General features: G+C 39.2%; 1 protein-coding gene across 1 annotated transcript in view; it reads right to left on the bottom strand.

Annotated features, from left to right (window-relative positions):
• Positions 1-23,632, bottom strand: part of LOC145400934 (protein zer-1 homolog) — a 397,151-nt gene that overhangs the window by 290,843 nt on the left and 82,676 nt on the right. Inside the window, exons 4-5 of the mRNA XM_080273299.1 lie at positions 14,968-15,138; positions 2,886-3,088 (exon numbers count right to left, since the gene is read on the bottom strand). Coding sequence (XP_080129425.1) covers positions 2,886-3,088; positions 14,968-15,138 — 374 coding nt within the window. The remainder of the gene's footprint in view (positions 1-2,885; positions 3,089-14,967; positions 15,139-23,632) is intronic.

Here is a 23,632-nt window from a genome sequence, read left to right as displayed (position 1 = left end):
AAAACAACTAACTCAGTGTCAAATGGCCACCCTTTACGGGATTATGGTGTCTGTCTGGCAATAGGATTGCAGGTACGAAAGTGGTACATAAACAGGAGGGAATAAAAAGGAGGAAGGTAGTAGAACCATGTCATGACAAGTATATAAACAAGATGATTAAGTTGATGTACTCAAATGTGGATGGAATGTTATCTAAATTATTAGAGATGAATGATTATGTCAGAGAAAATGAACTACATGTAATATGCCTAACTGAAACAAAATTAACACCAAGGCTATCAAATGACATCCTAAACTTAGAGGAATATAATATATGGAGAAGAGATAGAACTTAAAAAAAAAGGAGGAGGAATTATAATATTAACTAAAAAAAATCTAAAAGTAAAAAAAATAGAACCAGATATACCCTCACAAGTAGAACTGACTGCAGTAGAGATAAATACATCTGAAGGGAAAGTAACTGTAGCCAATTTGTACATGCCACCCAAGTCAAACACATGGGAAAGAGACGAATATGAGGACTTGGCAGAGAATACAATTCAGAGTTTAAGATCATTACTACATAAAATGGAAGAGAAATCGGAAAGAATTATACTAACTGGAGATTTTAATACAAATACCCTCCATTTGGCAAAAGCGACCATGCAGTACTAAATTGCAACTTCAGGATTGCATATGACATAGTTAACAGCAATGAAAGTTACAAAAAGAGCCTAAACTATAAAAAGGGAAATTATCATGACCTAAAGAAGTACTTCTTAGAAACTGATTGGGGAAAGGAGCTTAGAGGACAAGATTTAAATGCTATATATAAAAAATTCTGTGAACTTTATGAAACAGGAGTCCAGAAGTACATCCCACAGCACAAAGAAGCAGAAAAGAAAATAAAGAAATGGTTCAATACAGAATGTAAAAAATCAAAAGAAAAAAGAAATTTGTTGTGGAATAGATACAGAAGACACACTAGTGAAAGGGCAAATAATAATTACAAACAGGCAAGGAACGATTATACAAGAATAAGGAGGGAAGCGCAAAAACAGTTTGAGGAGGATATCATAAATAAAAGTAGTGATCAACTGAAGCTATTTTACAGCTACATCAGAAGCAAAACCAAAGTAAAAGATAAAATACAATCCATTACGGATGAGGGAATCACCTATACACAAGAGAGGGATATTTGTGAAGCACTAAACAAGAAATTCCAATCAGTTTTTACAGAGGAAAATAATTTTGAGAAGGATCATGTGGAACATGCATGCCCACACATACTACCAGATATATAAGCATCAGAAAAAGTAATACAGGAGGAGGTAAGTAAATTAGACAAGGGAAAAGCAAATGGTCCTGATGAAATTTCATGTTGGGTACTACGTGAATGTGCAAAGGAGTTAAGTAAACCATTATTTTTAATTTTCAAGAAATCATTGAGTCAAGGTAAACTACCTGATATCTGGAAGAAAGCAAACATTGTTCCCTTATTCAAGAAAGGGAATAGACAAAATCCACTCAGCTACCGACCAGTATCACTAACCAGTGTTGTAAGCAAGGTATTAGAAAAGCTTTTAAGAAAAGCTTGAGTAAATCATCTAGAAGAACACAATATGATAAAAGAAAGACAGTTTGGTTTCAGAAAAGGAAAATCATGTGTTACCAATCTCTTGAGCTACTATGACAGAGTAAGAGACACATTACAGGAAAGAGAAGGATGGGTGGACAGTATCTATTTTGATTTCAAGAAAGCATTTGACACAGTACCACACCAAAGACTTTTATGGAAACTGTACCATCAAGGAGGAATTCGAGGCAAACTGTTTTGTTGGATGCAAGATTTTCTCATAAGAAGAGAAATGAGAACAGTACTAAGGGGAAATTACTCATCATGGAAAGAAATAACTAGTAGAGTACCACAGGGCTCAGTGCTGGCACCAATCATGTTTTTAGTGTATATAAATGATATAGACAGTAACACTGGAAATGAAAGCTATCTAAATATGTTTGCAGATGATGCAAAAATACAAAGAAGAATTACTAACACAGACTCTTGTAAAGAGCTACAAGAAGAATTAAATAAACTTCATGAATGAAGTAATACATGGCAAATGGAATTCAATGTGGACAAGTGTCATGTAATCAAGTTTGGTAAGTGTGGAAAAAGACCTGATTGGGATTATATGATAGGAAATAAAACCCTACACACATCAGAAAGACAGAAGGACCTAGGTGTGATTCTCAATAACAGACTATCCCCGGCTGACCACATCAGTGAGAAGGTACGGAACATGTATACACTGCTTGCAAATATGAGAATAGCATTCACATACATAAATGAAGACATGCTAAGAAAGATAATAACATCATTCATCAGACCAACCCTGGAGTATGCATCAGTAGTTTGGAGTCCTCATCTCAAAAAACACATAGACAAGATTGAAAAAGTTCAAAGGGCCGCTACAAGATGGATACCAAGCTTAAGGGATCTAAGCTACGAAGAAAGACTAATTAAACTGAATCTACCAACACTAAAGGAGAGAAGGAAAAGAGGTGATATGATTATGCTATATAAATGCATATCAGGGAAGGAGAAAATAGACATAAATGATTACTTAACCTATGGGGAACCATCAGCAAGAGGACACTGCAAAAAACTGCATAAGAAGAGAGGTGATAAAGACCTAAGGAAATTTAGTTTCCCAAATAGAGCAATTGATCAGTGGAATGCACTACCGAATGAAATACAGTAATGTGTGCCAAAACAATTCACAATTTTAAAGATATGTACAATAAATATGGTTTAAGACACGGGACAGTAAGAGCTTGACTCATTCCTGCAAAGATACAATTAGGTAAGAACACTCACACACAAGCAGAGACAAAATGGTACTCACCTCCCAGATATCTGAATGTGTTTCTCAGTTCTGTGTCTTAGCATTGCCAACAGAATAAGATCAAGGGCATGCTGCTGCTCATGGCAGGTGTCAAAGCGGAAGATGTGGAAGAGTTCATTCAGTGCTTTTACCAGCACCTCTGGCCGGTCCAGATACGCCGCTGTTGCAGCTAGAATTTGTGACTCACTGGCATCTCCTGTCACCTGGTGAACATAATATGAAATGTATCATCATCATAACCCATTCCCTTATGGCCACAGTTTCCCTTATGGCAATCCTCAAGTTACTCAGTCTTTTGCTTCTACTTCTTTACATCTTATCCCAAGTACTGGTACTGTCTCTCAAATCAAAACCTTATGCTATCCCAGTAGGGCCTCTTGTTTTTCTCCTATCCACACAAATACTCATACATCACTTCACAAAACCTATATCCTCTCCACACATCCAAACCACGTCAGTGTACCCATACACTATACTTCACTAATAATCTCATGTACCCTGCCTATCTCTCAACTCTACACTCAGCAACTTATCATGTAATTATCATACATATCATTATGAAGGCTCCAACATGCTTCCATGCATTGGCCTTGGTCACATAAAGGCTGCTCACCATGCTGCTTGATCTCTGGCAGTCCCCCTATTCAGTCCCTTATCCTGAAGTCACATTGTATGACCTCGTCCGAGGTCTTTTTCAGTCTGCCTCTCGCAGCCCTGCCCCACTCACCTTCCACACCCAAATGTCATCCTCCATCCTCTCCACATACCCAAACCATCTCAATCTGCCCCTCTTCATTACAATAACAATACACTCCGGTTCCATCCTTCTTCTCAACTCTTCAATTGTAAGCCTAGTTCCCCAGGCCTATCATTCAAGGATGCACTACACTTCCATCTAATCATTGTCATTTCTGTAAGTTTGAGCCTACAAATATCCTCCTCCATTACTGCCCAGGTCTCACTATCTTACAGCTCTACACTCCCAACACATTCTGCATACTAAGATCCCTTAGCATGGAGTGAGAGCCTTCTCAATGCCTGAAGCTGCAACAGCTCCCTGATCTTCCTCCAAACACTCCTTACCCTAGACACAGAGCCACACCTCCTGCACATAACATGTTCCTCAAATAAAAAAGAATCTTTCACAAACTCAAAAGATTCACCAGCAAGATCAATCCCCTCACGTTTTACAATCTCCACATGCTCTCCCCAACGTACCATACACACGAAATCAACATTAACTCGCAGTCTACCTTTAATACCACTACAGTATATGTCCTCTCATTTGGCATCCTTGGGACCAAGCACGTGCCGAAACAGCAGAAACTGCCGAATGACTGGGAAAACCTGCCAAAAAGTTTCTAGCAAATCATGCTCGGTCACCCTAAAGCAGTAAGAGTGTCCTGCAAGTATTAATAGTCAACCCTAAGAACTAAATATTTAACAGGCAACTTACATTCAGTGTATTTAACGATACAATAAACATGAACTTACCTTAACCTAGGTGTATTTACACAAAGTTTCCAAACGTTCAAAACGTTCCGCTCACAAAGGCAGAACTGATGAGTCATGATGACTGACTACCCATGTAGTGTTGGCAAGCAGAAATCTTCAAAAGCAATTAACTCAACTTTAAAGGCGCTAAGCTATAGGTGAACTGTTCAAATTTTCGCGCTAAATTGGACTTCAAAACGTGCTACATACAGAAGAAAATCAATTATTTATTGGTGCTAAATTATTATAAAAAGTGCTAAATTATTATGAGAAGCACTAGATCAAGTACCAACAGTGCCACATTGGCAACTATGGGTGCACGGGTACCAGCGACAAGCTGAGGACCCAGTTGAGGGTGGCGATCAGCTCAGCATTTAAGTTGGAAGAGCAGAGAACTTTCATAATGGGACTATTTATGAAAACCGCCGAAAGTCCGGAAATACAGTAAGACCAGATGACGTATGAGAGGACTTTTACTGTACATCTCTTATGAATCCACTTACCACAAATACTGCACAAGTTGGAGTTACTTCCCACATCCTTGTGGCAAACTGCACATGGCCACTCTCCTTCTCCTACAACAGTACCACCAACAGCCCTAGATACCAACACTTTTGTTTTATCCAAATTTAGCCTAAAACCCTTGTGCCCTATTCTGTCTCTCTTCCTACTAAATATTTCCTCAACCTCCCTTCCATTCTCTGCAATCAACACCAAGTCATCAGCATATAATATCTCCCATGGAAGTCCATTTCTGAAGTCACATGACAGCTTCAAGCACCATGACAAACAATTGGGGCTCAAGACTGACCTCTGATGTACACCAGCATTCTTGGGGAACTCATCAGTCAAAATTCCATTCACTCTCATCTCGGTGTGAGCACCCACATACGTAGCCATAATCACTCTAACCAGCCATTCCTCAATCCCAAGCTTTCTCATTGCCCGCTTCACAACCTCCCTAAGACTCTGTCAAAGGCCTTCACCCACTGAACAAAAACAAAGTACAACTCCCTTTTCTTTCCTATATATTTTTCCTGAAGCTGTTGAACAATGAATATGGTGTCAGTGGTCCCTTTGCCTGGCATAAGCCCAAACTGCATCTCATCAATATTCTTTCTTTGGCCTCCAGCATTTCCACAGTCAACCCTGACACATCTGCTGCCTTCCCCGACTGCACCCTGTCTATTGCCCTGCTCACAGCAGCAGCAGCAATCAAAGGCCATGGGCCAAACACAGGATCTGCTGACAAACCTTTCCTGTTCCAGTCAAACTCCTCACGCAGCAACAGGTTATAATGCTCTCTCCAGGCATCTTTAATATCCTCTCTGTCCACCACTATCTTTCCCTCATCCTTCTTCACATACTGCTAACCTAGAATATCCCTGTTTTCCTTCTTCATCTGATCTGCGATCTTAAATACATTCCATATTCATCCTTTCAGTGCTATTTAGGTTATCCTGTAAATGTCTCTGGGACTCAGATACTGTCCTGTATACCTCCTTTCTAGCCCTATGCTTGGCAGCCAAGAATTCCTCCCTGCTACCACCCTTTTTCTCTTCGTGGAAAAGCTTCTTTTCTCCATAACTGTGGCTTCTACACCATCATCCCACCTCCTTGTTACCTTACAGTACGTCTTGGAGAGCCTCCTGTCCATCTACACGCTAAATTAGTAACTCTCAGGGGACTACTCAAGACAGCTTTACAGTATACTGTTCATTTACACTACTGTCAAGAGCTCCCTGTTCAGCCAAAACTCTACTCATCGTGCTATGGAAGGCACTCCTCCCTACTTCGTTTTTCAACTTCCATATTTTCCTCCTAGCTGCATTGGTCCTCTTCTTCATTATCCAGTCCTTAACCCCTTGGCTGTGTAAAGCATCCCGGAAATACCAACTGGTAGACTGCATCATACATTACCAAAGAACTGCGTGAAATACTGTGAACTTTTCGGCACTGCATGTGGCATGTGTTAGGAGTGTAATGCTCTGTGGTAGTGAGACATGGGCAGTAAAGGAAGAGGATATTCACAGGCTCAAAAGTACAGAAATAGCACTGATTAGGTGGATGTGCAGTGTGTCCTTGAGTGTAAGGCCTGGGGGGGCTAGGTTTACAATGGAAGAATTGAGAGGTAGGATGGGACTGGAGTGTTTTGGTGTTGTGATGAGGAGAGGTAGATTGAGATGGTCTGGGCATGTGGTGCAGATGGGGGATGATAACTGGGTGCAGAAAGTGAGAAGTGTTAATGTTGGGGATTGGGTAGTGACAGGCAGACCGAAAAAGACCTAGGACGAGGTCATTGAGTGTGACCTCAGGGTTAAGGGACTGAATAGGGAGGCTGCCAGAGATCACGCAGCATGGAAAGCCGCCATTATGTTTATGCCTGATAAATGGGTTGTGAATCATCAGTGTGGAGTGTAAACTTTGACTAAAATGTTATCATGTTTGGTGAGGTATAAGTGGGTCAAGACACATGATGAAAAAACGATTTTCTTTAACCGGTTTTCCCGCACCATGGACATAGGATACGTTTAGGCCCACTGCAGCCTACGGGTTAAACACCACGTCACATGTCAGTAATCTGTGTCACTGCACACACTCTTTGCTCCCTGTAACTTTAACATACCTCAGTATCTTCCTATCAGCCTTCCTGATCAGGGAATAGTCAATCTGGCTACCAATTCTCCTAGACTCATAAGTAATCAACCAACTCTCTCTTTTCCTAAAATGCATGCAGTACATAATCATGTTCATTGTGGGGAGAAAAAGGAAACAGAAAACTAAAAAAACTGTTATTAAATTAAAACATTGAAGAGGTTAACAAATTACTTTAACTCCTTCCATATGAGACGTTTTTACATTACCTCAATGAAATTCTCAAGTAGTAAAGGATCATCACCACTACCAGCATCACCATCATCATCCTAATCTCTCTTCCTTGCCTAAGGATGGGTTGTAGTTGGGTTCAGAAAGCCAGAAATGAGAAAATGTGACTATGTGGTAGGTGGGGGCAACCACCATCCAGTCACTCGATTAGTGCAGTACTTGAGTGTCTGCCCTTTCCTCTCCTCCATCCTTCTTTCCTTCCATCCTCTTCTGTCTTTCTTTCTTTCATTCTTTCCTCGTCCTTCTGCCTACGGGTGACTTTACACTCCCTCTTCTGTCTTTCTTTTCTTCATTCTTTCCTCTTCCTTCTGCCTGTGGGTGACTCTACACTGAGTAACAAGCCAAATGGTTTCCTGTACACCAGGAAACCATTTACTACACTGAGAGGTAACAATATAACCAAATTTCGGTGCCTGGTGGTTTAGTGGGTAATTAGGGCGCTCCAATCGGATTGAGGCGGCGAAACTTTACATCCAAGGGGTGGTTGGGGTTTATTGCTCACATAATGCCACTCACGGATGAGTCAGGCTGGTCACTCTCATCTTAAATGTCAGGACCAACTTGCCTAACCCCGGGCTCCTACGCTCCACATGGGGCAATGTAGGATAGGATGATGGATGGATAAAGAAACAACTAATCAGTAATATATCCACTCAGTCACATGCCATCCAAGCCCATGAAAAACGAGATTCTATATTACAGGTCTAACTATCTGTACATTTATGGGGAGATATTTTCCATTGTAAATGCACTTCACAGTACCTACCAGATACAATTATCCAAAAAAAAAAAAAAAAAAAAAAAAAAAAAAAAAAAAAAGGGGGGGGGGTGAGATGCCCATGATGTGCTCTTTGATACATAATTTATCCAAGCAACTCAGTCCCCTGTCAGTTCCACAGCCTCATCAACTACTATGCCTCACTTTCATATACTGTAAACTCATTTATCATATCCATCCACCTGCTTCTTAACCTACCACACCTCTTTCCACTCTCTAAATCACTCACATATCCTATATGGTACCAGGTGCCCCTTTCACTAACTTATTTACATCCACTGCTTCCATATGACCATGCCATCTAAACATAATCTTCTTACCCCTACTGTTATCAGAAATCCTAACAACATATCCTTCATGAATTACTATTTATTATCCTATTCACTGTATACATGCAACACATACTTCTCAATAGTCCCATTTCCACTGCTCCCATTTCTGAGTTTTTATTCATATGCCACACCAAACTTTCACACCTAAACACTGGGCACAGAAACACCCCCAAATTGCGCTGATAAGAAGTCTGTATGTGGTGGTGCTGTGCACCCTCGGTGAAGCAGCTGCATCATCCACCCAGGAGCTAAACCTCCTCATACGAGGTCTGTCCAAAAAAATGCCATAATTTTTATTCAGTGCACCAACTAGTAGTCGTATTGTGATTGCGACGGGAGCGCTGTGTACCAGTGACTTTGAGCTTTAGTCTGACACTAACTGCATCACATCATGTCACTTAGTCATCAAGGTACCTGTGCTTGTGTGAACAAGTATTTTGTGCAGTTGGTGATTTGCAAGTTGAACAATGAAGGATCTTGAAGAGCAGTGTGTTTGCGTGAAATTGTTTCAAATTGGAAAAAAAAATTTACTTCCTGAAAAATGTCATAACAGGTGATGAAATGTGGGTGTACGACTATGATGTCAAAACAAAAAGACAATCATTGGAAAAAAAAAAGAAAAGAAAAAAAAAGCACGTCAGAATTGCTCAACTGTGAAGGTGATGTTGATCTCCCCCCCCCCCACTCTCTCTCTTTAATTGGAAGGACGTTGTTCATCAAGAGTTTGTTCCACATGGTCAGACAGTCAATACAGTTTTACTTGAACATGTTCAACTGTCTGAAGGAGGAAGTGTGAACAGGAGGCCTGAGGCATGGAGAAACAGAACCTGGATGCTGCACCATGACAATGAACCTGCTCATGCATCGTTCCTTAACTGTAACTTTTTGGTGATGCACAAGACAACTATCAGCCCTCAGCCAAACTACTCTCCGGATTTGGCCCATGTGGACCTTCTTTTGTTGAAATCCACCCTGAAAGGTCACCGATTTCAAGTGATAAAAGAGATAGAAGAAAATTTGCCAAGTGAACTAAACACACATTCGCTCAAGCTTGTGTACCTCAATGACTCAATGGCGTGGAGTGATCCAGCTAGTGTTACTCTAAAGTTCAAAGTCACTGCAACACAGCACTCCTGTCACAATCATGATACGGCTGCTAGTTGGTGCTCCATTCAGAAAGTTGTTTCTTTCTGGACACACCTCATATTTCCAAGCCCCTCATCACAGGAAGGAACCTGGTTCAAACCTTGTGAGGTGCTGCCTACTACTAAAGGATGCAAAATCTCTACAGAATGTACGTACAATACTGTACCTTTAGGATGACCCCACAGATGCAGTTGCTCACCAATGGTTAACAGGTCAGCTCAGCAAGACAGACCAGGGTTATGAAACAACATCAACAACACCCTCAAACTCACTTCAGATCACCTCCCTATCATTCACCACAGGAATATACTCCAGACCAGAGTGATCACACATCACACAATTGACAAGAAAGCAAAATGGAAAAAATTTATTAATGAAAGTGAACAGCACTTTGAGACACTAAGCAATAACCACATCACCAACACTGGTGGCCACATCATAAATTCAACAATTTCATACTTAATGCAGACAAACACCACATTCCATGAGGCAACAACACATATACACTACAACCCACACTTATACCGGAGACTGCTCACCTCAAAAAACAATGTGACACACTCAAAACAAATCCACTCTCCTGGGAACACACACACACACGACATTATCACAAAGCTCCAGTAATTAAACATCAAACACCACATTCCATGAGGCAACAACACATATACACTACAACTCACACTGATACCGGAGATTGCTCACCTCAAAAAACAATGTGACACACTTAAAACAAATCCACTCTCCTGGGAACACACACACACAAGACATTATCACAAAGCTCCAGTAATTAAACATCAGAAATTACTGCAAAATTATCACAAAGAAAACAGTATATTGGAAAGTCTTTGTAACAACATTCAACCATTTCATAGATCCCTCTAGGATTAGCAAAACACTTACTAGTATCACTGAATCACAAACAAGCACCTTCAACACTCCCATCACCATCATCATCAACACCCAACACATCCCTTCTTACAAAGAACAAGCTGACATTCTTGTGAACCACAATGCAAACATAAGCAACCTTACACCAACATGCACTGAGTCAGAACATTCTCTTCTGCACACACAGTCCTTTCCACTTGACCACAATGTAACAGCCTCCACTTCAGAACAGATACGCAACATTACCAAGAAGAAAAATTCTACAAACATCTGCAGCCTACACCTGACACATTAGGACCATAGCTTCAGGCACTTAAAATATCAGCAACTATTCACAAGCATATTCTACCATTCTTAACATTTGAAACATAAAATAATCATCACTATTCTTAAACCACACAAGGACCCAACAAAGTCTTCATTATACAGGCCCAAAATACTACTTACACACTGTCAAAGATAAATGAATGCCTTATTCATAACAAAGTCACACCTTATTTCCCCTTATTACCTCATAACACAGCTTTAAAGCATTATGCTCCCAAACATCTTACTATGGAACTTCACACAGAACACAACTAATGGCAGTAATTCGAGACCTGCACAATGTACAGTACATGTCTGACAACAGTAGACACTGGTAAAGCCTTTAATGCCATCCCTATGTTCATTACAAAAACTTATAACATAAACCAGAAGACACCACCAAATGCTGGCTTTCCAACTACTTCCCTGGTAAACAAGTACAAGTTAAACTCCTGGGCAAGTCATCATGAACACAAACCTCTCTGAAAGGAGGTCCACAAACCTCCATTTTTTTCACCCACAATTTTCAGCATATACTGTACATGCATGACATTCCTAGACCCCAGCTGCCTACAAACATTGCCTTACATGCAGATGACATTACCATAACAACCACACACCACAACACAAACATAGCCTGCACATTCCAACAAGATTACCTCAATGCTCTTCAACTGTGGGTCAAGGGCAATAGCCTGATGGGGCAATAGCCTGACGATCACTCCACACAAATCCACCACTACACTTACAAGCTGCAGTCATGAGCACAGGTACACCCCTAACATCACACTTAATAATGCAACAATGCCACCTACACCCTACCTACATCAAGATCCTTGGAGCGAAATATGATAATGGACTCACATTGTAGGACATAAAGGAGCAGTGAACTCCCAGACTTACCATACTTGAGGTAATTACAGGGACAAACCTTGGGGAACAGAAAGAAACACTCTCCCTACTCTAAAAACAGTACATCATATCAGTGATGATCTATGCTGCCCAAGCATGGGTCCTCATCCTAACATTCACTAAACACATCTAATATACTATAGCTGTAGCCATGTGTGTGTGTGTGTGTGTGTGTGTGTGTATTTACATAATTGTATTTACCTAATTGTGATATACAGGAAATGAGCTACGCTCGTGGGGTCCTGTCTCTGTTTCTCAGTAAGTCAAATTTAGTTTTAAACTCGTTTAAATTTTTAGACTGGACGATATCTTTGTCCAGGTTATTCCACTGGAATAACCTGGACAAAGAGATCGTCCAGTCTAAACTATATTTCTTGATATCCTTCAAGCAGCTTGGCTTCCTCAGTTTCATCCCGTGTCCTCTTGTTACTCTCTTATCCCATAAAAACAGATCTTCTTTGTCAATTTTATCTGTGTGTGTGTGTGTGTGTGTGTGTGTGTGTGTGTGTGTGTGTGTGTGTGTCTCTGTATTTTGGGCAGCTGACACTACATATTCAAATTGCACCAAAATTGGCACAGAAATTGCAAAAAATTCGCTGATGTGAAAAAACTCGGTCCAATCACAATTGAAAAACTTTTATTATATTTAACGAGCGATCACATTTTGACTAAAAAACGCCGGCCCTGGGGCCCGGCATAAGATCTCCGTAGAATTTTTGCCCACAGGTACAACTAGAGCATTTCGGACAACTTGGGTTCCATTCCTGAAGCTGCAAATAACACGATCAATTGGTTAGCTGCAAAAAAATCCAAGTGACAATGTTACACTAGAACGGCACATAAATGCGGGAGCCCTCCGCAGGAGCAAGTGTGAGGGGCCCAAAGGGCCCACGAACACTTGTTGCAGACCATAATGGACAACATTCTATGCATCATCACTGGTTGAACCAATACTACTCCCACAGCTCACATACACTTTGAAACCAAAGTCCTCCCTGTCAGAGAATATCTTGACATGCGAGGCACACAATAACTCTACACTGCAGCATGTGCTAACACAATGACTCCTGTCAGAGCCACACAGCACAACAGGACGCATAAAACATTCACCACACAAATACCAGTATTACCAAACCCTCTCCAACTTCAACAACATCCCACCTCCTGACATTTAAACACTTGCAATGAAGAAACACCTACTGTACATAATCATTCCATGTGCACGGCAATACAACACATCAATCAGACCTCTATACTACAAGCCCCAGTCCTGACATCCACCCATCCAAGGTATATTAAACAGAGATGATTGAGTTCACCTGGCTTTGCTTAGATAAGGACATCATTCAGCCTTCATTAGATAGATCTGTGTTGGGTGGAATCAGAAATGACAATTTGCCCTGACTGCAGGATATGCCCACATAACATATCGAAGACTGCACAACACAAGCATCACTAATGGCTGTATGATTAAACAAAAACATGGAGACAACGTCACACTCCACGTTACCTGACATGCTAAATCAAATGGGAATCTACATTTGTGGAATGCCACATGATGCCAAATCAATCAATCTTTCGATCTCTCAATCTATCTATCTATCTATCTATCTACTGTATATATACTGTGTGTAAATTATACATATATATATATATATATATATATATATATATATATATATATATAAATAAATAAATATATATATATATATATAAATATATATATATATATATATATATATATATATATAATGTGTGTGTATATATATAGATAGAGACAGATAGATATAGATATATACATGTATCGATAGTAGTGGTTGGTGGAAGTACTCACCATCCACTCACTCGCTGTAGTGCTGCTCTCGGGTGCCTGCCCTTTCCTCTCTTCCTCGTCTGTCTTTCCTTCATTCATTCCTCTTCCTTCTGCATATGGGTGACTTTACACTCCCTCTTTTGTCTTTCCTTCCTTCATTCTTTCCTCTTCCTTCTGCTTATGAGTGACTCTACACTGAGTGACAAGCCAAATGGTTTCTCATACACCAGGAAACCATTTACTGTGCTGGGTGGTAACCATATGACCAAATTATGGCACCTGGATGTTTTGTGGGAAATTAAGACACTCCAATCGGATTGAGCTGGTGAAGGTTTATATCCAAGGGATGGTGGGGGTTGATTGCTCATGTAATGCCACTCAGGGATGAGTGAGGCTGGTCACTCTCATCTTAAATGTCGGGACCAACTGCCTAGCCCTGGGCTCCTATGCTCCCAATGGGGCAATGCATGATTGGATGATGGATGGATATATATATATATATATATATATATATATATATATATATATATATATATATATATATATATATATATATATATATATATATATATATATATATATATACATAAATATAGATAGATAGATAGATAGATAGACAGATAGATAGATAAATACAGGTATATATATATATATAAAATGAACAGCCACGGCAATATTAAATATCCTTGTCTCACTCCAACACTAACATTAACAACTCACTTTAGACATCCACCTAAATTTTCAAATGATTTAATACCATCATAAAAACTCCTTGCAGCATTCAACACATTCCATTCACACCTTACACACATAACACATTCTATTATCTTCTCTATACACCATGTTGTACACTTCTGATTCATAAATACCTTAGCCTTTTTCACAAGCTTTTTCCACTTCCTGTACTACTACAAATACCTGATCAAAACATACCGCTTCTGAACCACCGTATTCATATATATATATACACACACAGTACATCCCCACAGTATGCGAGTTCCGAGTACGCAATCCCCTATGTACACAAGGACCTATTTTTTTTTTTTTTTTTTTTAAGTGTATTTTTTATTAGTACGCGAACTGAACTCCTTGTAAGCGAGACGGGCAGTGAAGAGTGGCCCAAATCCAGGGTTACCCCGAGTACGCGACATTGCCCCCCCAAGAAGCAATAATGGGTAACAGTGAGCAGCCATATTCTTGTTGGTTTAGTTAAGCCATATCCTTGTTGATTTACCTAGTACTGTAAAGCCATAATCTTGTTGGTTTACTTTATCTTAGGTAATATGTCTTAGATAGTTTCCCTGTATTGTACAATACTTAGGTTTGAAAGGCGTCTTAAGGGTTGCCCACGAAGGGGGGTGCCGCCCATATGTAATTTTTCCCAAAAGTTAATGTATTCACAGTACGCGAATTCCTAGTACGCAACGTCATCTGCCGCCCATATAGGCGCGTACTAGGGGGAGGTACTGTATATACATATATATATATATATATATATATATAAAACTCTAGAACTCTAGTACATACCACTTTGGCTGGTATGTGGTTGCGGTGGCAGGCATCATGAAAGGTGTTATAGAGGCCCAAGAACTCCAATGGATTGTTGATGCGGCACTTCAGGCCTGGAATATCACACTGCTCTGTTTCCATATCTCCTCCTTCACTGACTTCATCATCTCCAGCACTTTTTTCTGCGTCCTGTTTGTAATTGAACATAAACAGCATGTATTTAGCATATTACAATTTTCTAACAAAATTACTGTGCTCTAATTATTTACCTTGGTATGCATGTAATCAGGTTCTGTTATTTGCAGATACTCTGCTGTGTATGTCAGCAGATGACATACACAGCAGAGTTGGCTATGCAGTTATTCCTATGGATTCAACCCAGTGTAACGGGAGAGAAATAATGAACAAAGCCCTGGGAGTAAGTTAAACACTGGGAAATGGTTTGACCATACAGAAAGAATGGAGACTGAGAGACTGGCTAGAAGAGTATATATGAGTCACCCCTTATAGAATTAAGGCATCTGGTTATAGACAAACAGACAGAAATCACTGGAAAAAAATTAATAGTTGTTCTTGGATAAAAGCATCAAATGTCTTTACATAAACAGTACAGGTGCACCTCGATATTCAAAACCCCTAGATGTGATACCCCGGCTTAACAATGGGGGTAGAAATTACCACCATACCCTGCCTACGATGGCCAAACCCCAGCTTAATGATGGGTTTTGATTTTTTTTTACCGATTTTGATGATATTTTAGACTAAAATTGTGTTTAGGTTGATTTATAAACTGTTTTTAGACTTAATGTGTTTCAGCCATAGGTGGGGTAAACACTGTCATTTTGGGGTACAGTTTACTAAGCTTGATTGTTTTTCAAGACTTATATTTGACAATTTTCAGATTTTATTTGTTGGTTTTACTGAGTTATTTACAGGTGTTAGGCTTAGGTTAGCTTCTTTTACAGCTTTTAGGCCATTTAGATTGGCTTTGAACTTGTTTTTGGGCTCATTTAGATTGGTTCTGGACTTAGATGGGGGGGGGGGACCAAAGGCTGAAAAATCGCATCCCATTACTTTACATGATAAATCTACACTGATATATGATACCCCGCCTGATGATGGGTTTTTACCTAACCAATTCCACTGTTAAACTGGGGTATACTGATACATAAATATATATATATATATATATATATATATATATATATACAGTATATATATATATATATATATATATATATATATATATATATATATATATATATACGTATAGAGTACACAGTAATCCCTCATTTATCCGGACATAATAGAGCCAAAGGCATGTCTGGGTAGTGGCAACATCCAGATAATGAACACTATTCCCCTACCATACCCAGACGCTACCTATACCCACCTCCAACATATCTAACCAATTTGTATAGTACCTAAGCTTAAATTGGCACTGTTTTCCAGTCACTCAGGCATATTTAGACATCTAGACACACTTAGGGATATCAAAAGTAATGCTAAACACCAAGAAAACCATGCAGGAAAACCACTGAAAACCAAAAAAACACTGTACCTATGCACTATTCTATGTACCATCATACAAAAAAGTATCCATAAATACGTGAAAGCAAGACTCCAAAATGATTAGAGAGATTTGAGCAGTGTCGAGACTGCTGGCAATTCTGGCTGTCAGAAACTTCACGAAAGGTCCGGTACTTCATATCGTGAATCAAGTCTTGAGTCAGGGATTGCAGATATCTGATACCATGACAACGTTAGCTAATCCTGCATTTTAAAGTCATGTAGCAAGGAAACCTCATGGGAAACGCATGGTGCTATTGTTATTTTGCACATTGAAGGGCATTCCAATGCAGAAATCGCTCAACGCATTAGTGTATCGAAGCCAATTGTGGCGGCATGGGTGAGGAGATACCTGGAGACTGGAAACAGCGACAACCAACCCTTAGGTGCACAACACAGAGAGAAGATGAGGAATGAATTACTGCAGTTTGGGGAATACATCATGGACATAAGGCCATACTTCCATATAAATATATACATACAGTGGTTCATCGTATTTTGACGCGTTTTACTTCAACGGCTCTTTTTCACGCAAGAAAAAAAGTTTCCCAGTTATCTCACACTTTGCAAATTTCCCTACATTTCAATACTACCAGACTGGCAGCCAACGACGCATGCCTGAGGCTACCAACACCCAATCAACCTTGAGTGATCTGAAGTCTAAAGTGATGGCTGTCTACAACAGAAACATACAGAAGCAGAGACAAGCCCAGATCACACAGATCACACGATATTTTCAGGAAAAACAGAATGTGGCTGCTATTCTGCAAGACTTGGATGAAGGAGGAAAAGTAGACAGAGAGGAAGTGGAGGTGCTGGAGCCTGAGTCTGACTTCGAGGGCTTCGGCCTAGGTGATGGGACTAGAGGATGGAGGGAATGGAGAATGAAAGACAAGAGGGATGTCATTCATTCATTCCAAGGGAGGAAGGGACGCTGTGCCATTCCTCTATTTTCTCTCTCTCTCTCTCTCTTTCTTTCTCCAAGAGGGAGGGAGGGAATGGGAATGGACAATGAGAAAGAAAAGAGGGACGGCTGTCACGCCTTATCTCTTCATTCGTGCAAGGGACTCATTTCCTGCCATTTCTTTATTTACTCTCTCTCTCTCTCGTGTGTGTGTGTGTGTGTGTGTGTGTGTGTGTGTGTGTGTGTGTGTGTGTGTGCAGATTCCCTTCCCCCCTCTCTCCCTCTCATGTGTGTGTGTGTGTGTGTGTGTGTGTGTGTGTGTGTGTGTGTGTGTGTGTGTGTGTATTCTTACCTAATTGTATCTTTACAGGAATGAGTCAAGCTCGTACTGTTCCGTGTCTTAAACCATATTTATCGTACATACCCTTAAATCTATGAATTGTTTTGGCACACACTATTTCATTCAGTAGTGCATTCCACTAATCAATTGCTCTGTTTGGGAAACTAAATTTCCTCATGTTTTTATCACCTCTCTTCTTACGTAGTTTTTTGCGGTATCCACTTGCTGATGCTTCCCCATATGTTAAGTAATTATTTATGTCTATTTTCTCCTTCCCTGATATGCATTTATATAGCATTATCATGTCACCTCTTTTTCTTCTTTCCTGTAGTGTTGGTAGATTCAGTTTATTCAGTCCTACTTCATAGCTTAGATCACTTAAGCTTGGTATCCATCTTGTAGCGGCCCTTTGAACTTTTTCAATCTTGTCTATGTCTTTTTTGAGATGAAGACCCCAGACTACTGATGCATACTCCAAGGTTGGTCTGATGAATGATGTTATTATCCTTCTTAGCATGTCTTCATTTATGTATATGAATGCTATTCTCATATTTGCAAGAAGTATATACATGTTCCGTAACTTCTCACTGATGTGGTCAGCCGGAGATAGTCCGTTATTGATAATCACACCTAGGTCCTTCTCTCTTTCTGATGTGTGTAGGGTTTTATTTCCTAATGTATAATCCCAATCAGGTCTTTTTCCACACTTACCAAACTTGATTACATGACACTTGTCCACACTGAATTCCATTTGCCATGTATTACTTCATTCATGAAGTTTATTTAATTCTTCTTGTAGCTCTTTACAAGAGTCTGTGTTAGTAATTCTCCTTTGTATTTTTGCATCATCTCAAACATATTTAGATAGCTTTCATTTCCAGTGTTACTGTCTATATCATTTATATACACCAAAACCATGATTGGTGCCAGCACTGAGCCCTGTGGTACTCCACTAGTCACTTCTTTCCATAATGAGTATTTTCCCCTTAGCACTGTTCTCATTTCTCTTCTTATGAGAAAATCTTGCATCCAACAAAACTGTTTGCCTCAAATTCCTCCTTGATGGTACAGTTTCCATATAAGTCTTTGGTGTGGTACTATGTCAAATGTTTTCTTGAAATCTAAATAGATACTGTCCACACATCCTTCTCTTTCTTGTGTCTGTTACTCTGTCATAGTAGCTCAACAGATTAGTAACACATGATTTTCCTTTTCTGAAACCAACCTGTCTTTCTGTTATCATATTGTGTTCTTCTAGATGATTTACTCAAGCTTTTCTTATAAGCATTTCTAATACCTTGCTTACAACACTGGTCAGTGATACTGGTCGGTAGCTGAGTGGATTTTGTCTATTCCCCTTCTTGAATATGGGGACAATATTTGCTTTCTTCCAAATATCAGGTAGTTTACCTTGACTCAAATGATTTCTTGAAATTTAAAAATAATGGTTTACTTAACTCCTTTGCACATTCTCGTAGCACCGAATATGAAATTTCATCAGGACCATTTGCTTTTCCTCTGTCTAATTTACTTAACTCCTCCTGTATTACTTTTTCTGATATTTGTGTATCTGGTAGTATGCATGGACATGCATGTTCCACATAGTCTCTCCCAAAATTTTTTTCTTCTGTAAAAACTCACTGGAAATTCTTATTTAGTGTTTCACAAATATCTTTCTCTTGTGTATAAGTGATTCCCTCGTCCATAATGGATTGTATTATATCTTTTACTTTGGTTTTGCTTCTGATGTAGCTGTAAAATAGCTTCGGTTGATCACTAATTTTATTTATGATATCCTCCTCAAACTGTTTTTGGGCTTCCCTCCTTATTCTTGTATAATCGTTTCTTGCCTGTTTGTAATTATTATATGCCATTTCACTAGTGTGTCTTCTGTATCTATTCCACAACAAATCTCTTCTTTCTTTTGATTTTTTACATTCTGTATTGAACCATTTCCGTATTTTCTTAACTGCTTCTTTGTGCTGTGGGATGCACTTCTGGACTCCTATTTCATAAAATTCACAGAATTTTTTATATACAGCATTTAAATCTTGTCCTCTAAGCTCATTTTCCCAATCAACTTCTAAGAAACACTTCTTTAGGTCGTGATAATTTCCCTTTTTATAATTTAGGCTCTTTTTGTAACTTTCATTGCTGTTAACTATGTCATATGCTATCCTGAAGTTGTAATTTAGTACTGCATGGTCGCTTTTGCCAAGTGGAGGGTGATCTATTAAACTGTCAATATCATATTTTTGCCTAGTAAATATGAGATCTAGCATTGAAGGTACATCGAGTTCTCTTTTTCTGGTGGTTTCCCTCACATGTTGCGTTAGGAAAAACTCTTGCATGAGATCCAGGAGCTTTTGGTCCCAACAGCTTTCTTGACTTATTTTATCTAGAGTATTCCAATTTATATTTGTATTAAAATCTCCAGTTAGTATAATTCTTTCCGATTTCTCTTCCATTTTATGTAGTAATGCTCTTAAACTCTGAATTGTACTCTCTGCCAGGTCCTCATATTCGTCTCTTTCCAATGTGTTTGATCTGGGTGGCATGTACAAATTGGCTACAATTACTTTCCCTTCAGATGTGTTGATATCTACTGCAATCAGTTCTATTTGTGAGGGTATATCTAGTTTTATTTCATTGACTTTTAGATTTGTCTTAGTTAATATTATAATTCCTCCTCCTTTTTTTAAGTTTCTATCTCTTCTCCATATATTATATTCCTCTAAGTTTAGTATGTCATTTGATAACCTTGGTGTTAATTTTGTTTTAGTTAGGCATATTATATGTCGTTCATTTTCTCTGACATAATCATTCATCTCAAATAATTTAGATACCATTCCATCCACATTTGAGTATATCAACTTCATCATCTTGTTTATATACTTGTCATGACTTGGTTCTACTACCTTCCTCCTTTTTATTCCCTCCTGGTTATGTACCACTTTCGTACCTGCAATCCTATTACTTTGTACAAAAATGTGTTCTTCTCCTCCTCTGATCTTCCCTCATTTTTTGTTTTTGCTTCCTCCCTCTTCTCTTTCAGTAATTCCAGTTCCTCTTGTGTTAGGCATCTTTTTATCCGTACATTTTTGAACTCTTCTTTTTTCATAAGATTCTTTGCATTTTTTAGTATCTCCTCCACGGTGTTTACACTCTGGAAAGTTACCTTTAGGGGTCTTGACTTGCTTTTCTCGTATTTCCCTAACCTTTTGTGTTCCTATATGTCTTTACTACAGATTTCCTCTGATACTTCTTTCAATAAGCTCATTACATTTGCCATCTCCTTTTTGTTTCTTGAGATCTTGTTTTTTACTTCTTCCTCTTCTATACCAGTGATTACTATAGATTTGTTGATATATACTGAATCTCTGATTAAGTTAGGATTGTTTTGGATTATTCTTTTCACTTCCTTTTTAATGCTTTTTTCTTCCACCCTTGTTTCTAAGTCTTTCTTTACTTTCACCATTTCAGCACACGTGGTTTCCACATCATTTTTGTAGCTTTGCACAGCTTCATTCACCTCTGTTATCTTCTCCTCAATATCACTGCTCTGGTCTATCAGACTGTTTACTTGCCTAATTGTCTCTGTATCATTTTTGAACTCTTCCATAATACTCTCGTGGTTGACTAGTGTGATTGCCATTTCACTCATTTTCCTCCTAAGTGTACTCAATTCCACTGTTAGTTCACATATGGTTGTGTCTTTCTTGTTGACCTCCCTTCCTAGTTTTTCTATTTCTTCATTTTGCACGTGCATCTGCTTCTTTATTTCATCAATTTCATTCTGGAAAGCCATCTCCAGTCTGTGTACATGCTCTACCAGTTTATTGTGAGTCTCCTTTTCAACAAGTTCTCGGTAGAAATCATCATCTTGCTTTCTACCTTTATCCCTTTTCTTTTCCAAATTTGCTTTACTAAAGTATGTGGCCATTTTGCAATACTAAAAGCACAGAGTAGTGTGTGTGTGTGTGTGTGTGTGTGTGTGTGTGTGTGTGTGTGTGTGTGTGTGTGTGTGTGTGTGTGTATTTACCTATTTGTATTTACCTATTTGTAGTATACAGGAATTGAGCAATGCTCGTGTTGTCCTGTCTCCATATCCACATTTATCAAGTCTACCTTTACACACATGAATGTTTTTCTCATGCACCACCTCTTTGTCTAAGTCGTTCCAAATATTTAAGTATTTACCTAATATACCTAATTGTGATATACACGGAATGTACTATGCTCATGGGTTTCCGTCGCTGTTTCTCAATAAGTCGAATTTAGCTTTAAACTCGTTTAAGTTTTTAGACTGGATGATCTCTTTGTCCAGGCTATTCCCTAAGTCTATACTTCTGTAAGGATAGCTATATTTCTTGATATCCTTCAAGCAGCTTGACTTTTTCAATTTCATTCCGTGTCCTCTTGTTGCTCTCTTATCCCATACAAACAGATCTTCTTTGTCAATTTTATCTACTCTCACCATGGTTCTGAACACTGCAATCATGTCTCCCCTCTTTCTCCTTTCCTCTAAGGAAGGCAAATCCAGTTTTTCCAGCCTCTCTCTGTAAGACAGGTCTGTCAGACTGGGGACCATCTTGGTTGCTGTTCTTTGTATTCTCTCAATCTTGTTTATATCTTTCTTTTTGTGTGGGGACCACACTACCGCTGCATATTCTAACCTGGGGCGGATCATGGCCATTATCAATTTTTTCATCATCTCCTGATCCTATGAAATGCTACTCTTAATGTTAGTCAAGAGTTTATAAGTCTCTCCAACTATCTTGTTAATGTGCTTTTCTGTTGACAAACTATCTTGGACCAGCACTCCCAAATCCTTCTCTTCTCTCCTTTTTGTCATTAATTCATTACCCAACAAATAATTCAGTGATGGCCTCCTGGTACTTTTACCCATTTCCAATATTTTACATTTCTTTACATTAAATTTCATTTCTCACGTCCGGCTCCAATTGTGTATCCTATCCAAATCCTCCTGCAGTATTTTACAATCCTCCTCAACCTCTACCTTCCTCAAGATCTTTACATCATCAGCAAACAAACTTGCATAACTGTTCACTCCATCTACCATATCATTTACGCAAATCAGGAACATTACTGGCGCCAACACCGAGCCTTGAGGGACTCCACTTGTTACTTCCCTCCATCCAGACATCCTATCCTTTATTACTGTCCTTATTTGTCTATCTCTCAAAAAGTCTCTCATCCATTCCAGAAGTTTCCCTTTTAGTCCTCCTATATATTCTAGTTTCCACATTAGTCTCTTATGAGGTACCCTGTGAAAGGCCTTCTCTAAGTCTAAGTACACACAATCCACCCAACCATCTCTCTCCTGTACCACGTCAATCGCTCGAGTAAAAGCTCAACAAGTTAAAAACACATGACCTTCCACTTCTGAATCCAAACTGACATTCTGCCAAAATATTCATCTCTTCCAGATATTTTATCCATCTGTCTTTCAGGATTCTCTCACACAATTTTGTGACCATGCTGGTTAGAGACATTGGTCTATAATTCAGGGGTTCTTCCCTGTTTCCTCCCTTGTAAATTGGTACCACATTTGCCCTCTTCCATTCTTGTGGCACTTTCCCCTCTTCCAGTGAGCATACGATTAAACTGTGAATTTTATCCGCCAGTTGTTCTCTGCATTCCTTCAGTACCCAATTAGAAATTCCATCAGGTCCTGGGGCTTTCCTTACATCTTGAGTTTCCAGTAATTTATACACTTCCTGTACCTCCACTTTTATATCTTTCATCACTGGAACATTTCTAATCACTCCCTCCCCTTCCACAAGCTCCTTTTCTTTATTAAAAACTGACTGGAAACGTTTGTTCATTATTTCTGCTTGCATTGTCGC

This window comes from Coenobita brevimanus, chromosome 54, assembly GCF_032717465.1.
Source record: "Coenobita brevimanus isolate Jiangsu-jjx chromosome 54, ASM3271746v2, whole genome shotgun sequence".
Taxonomy (NCBI): Eukaryota; Metazoa; Arthropoda; class Malacostraca; order Decapoda; family Coenobitidae; genus Coenobita; species Coenobita brevimanus.
This window is presented reverse-complemented; position numbering and strand designations above follow the sequence as displayed.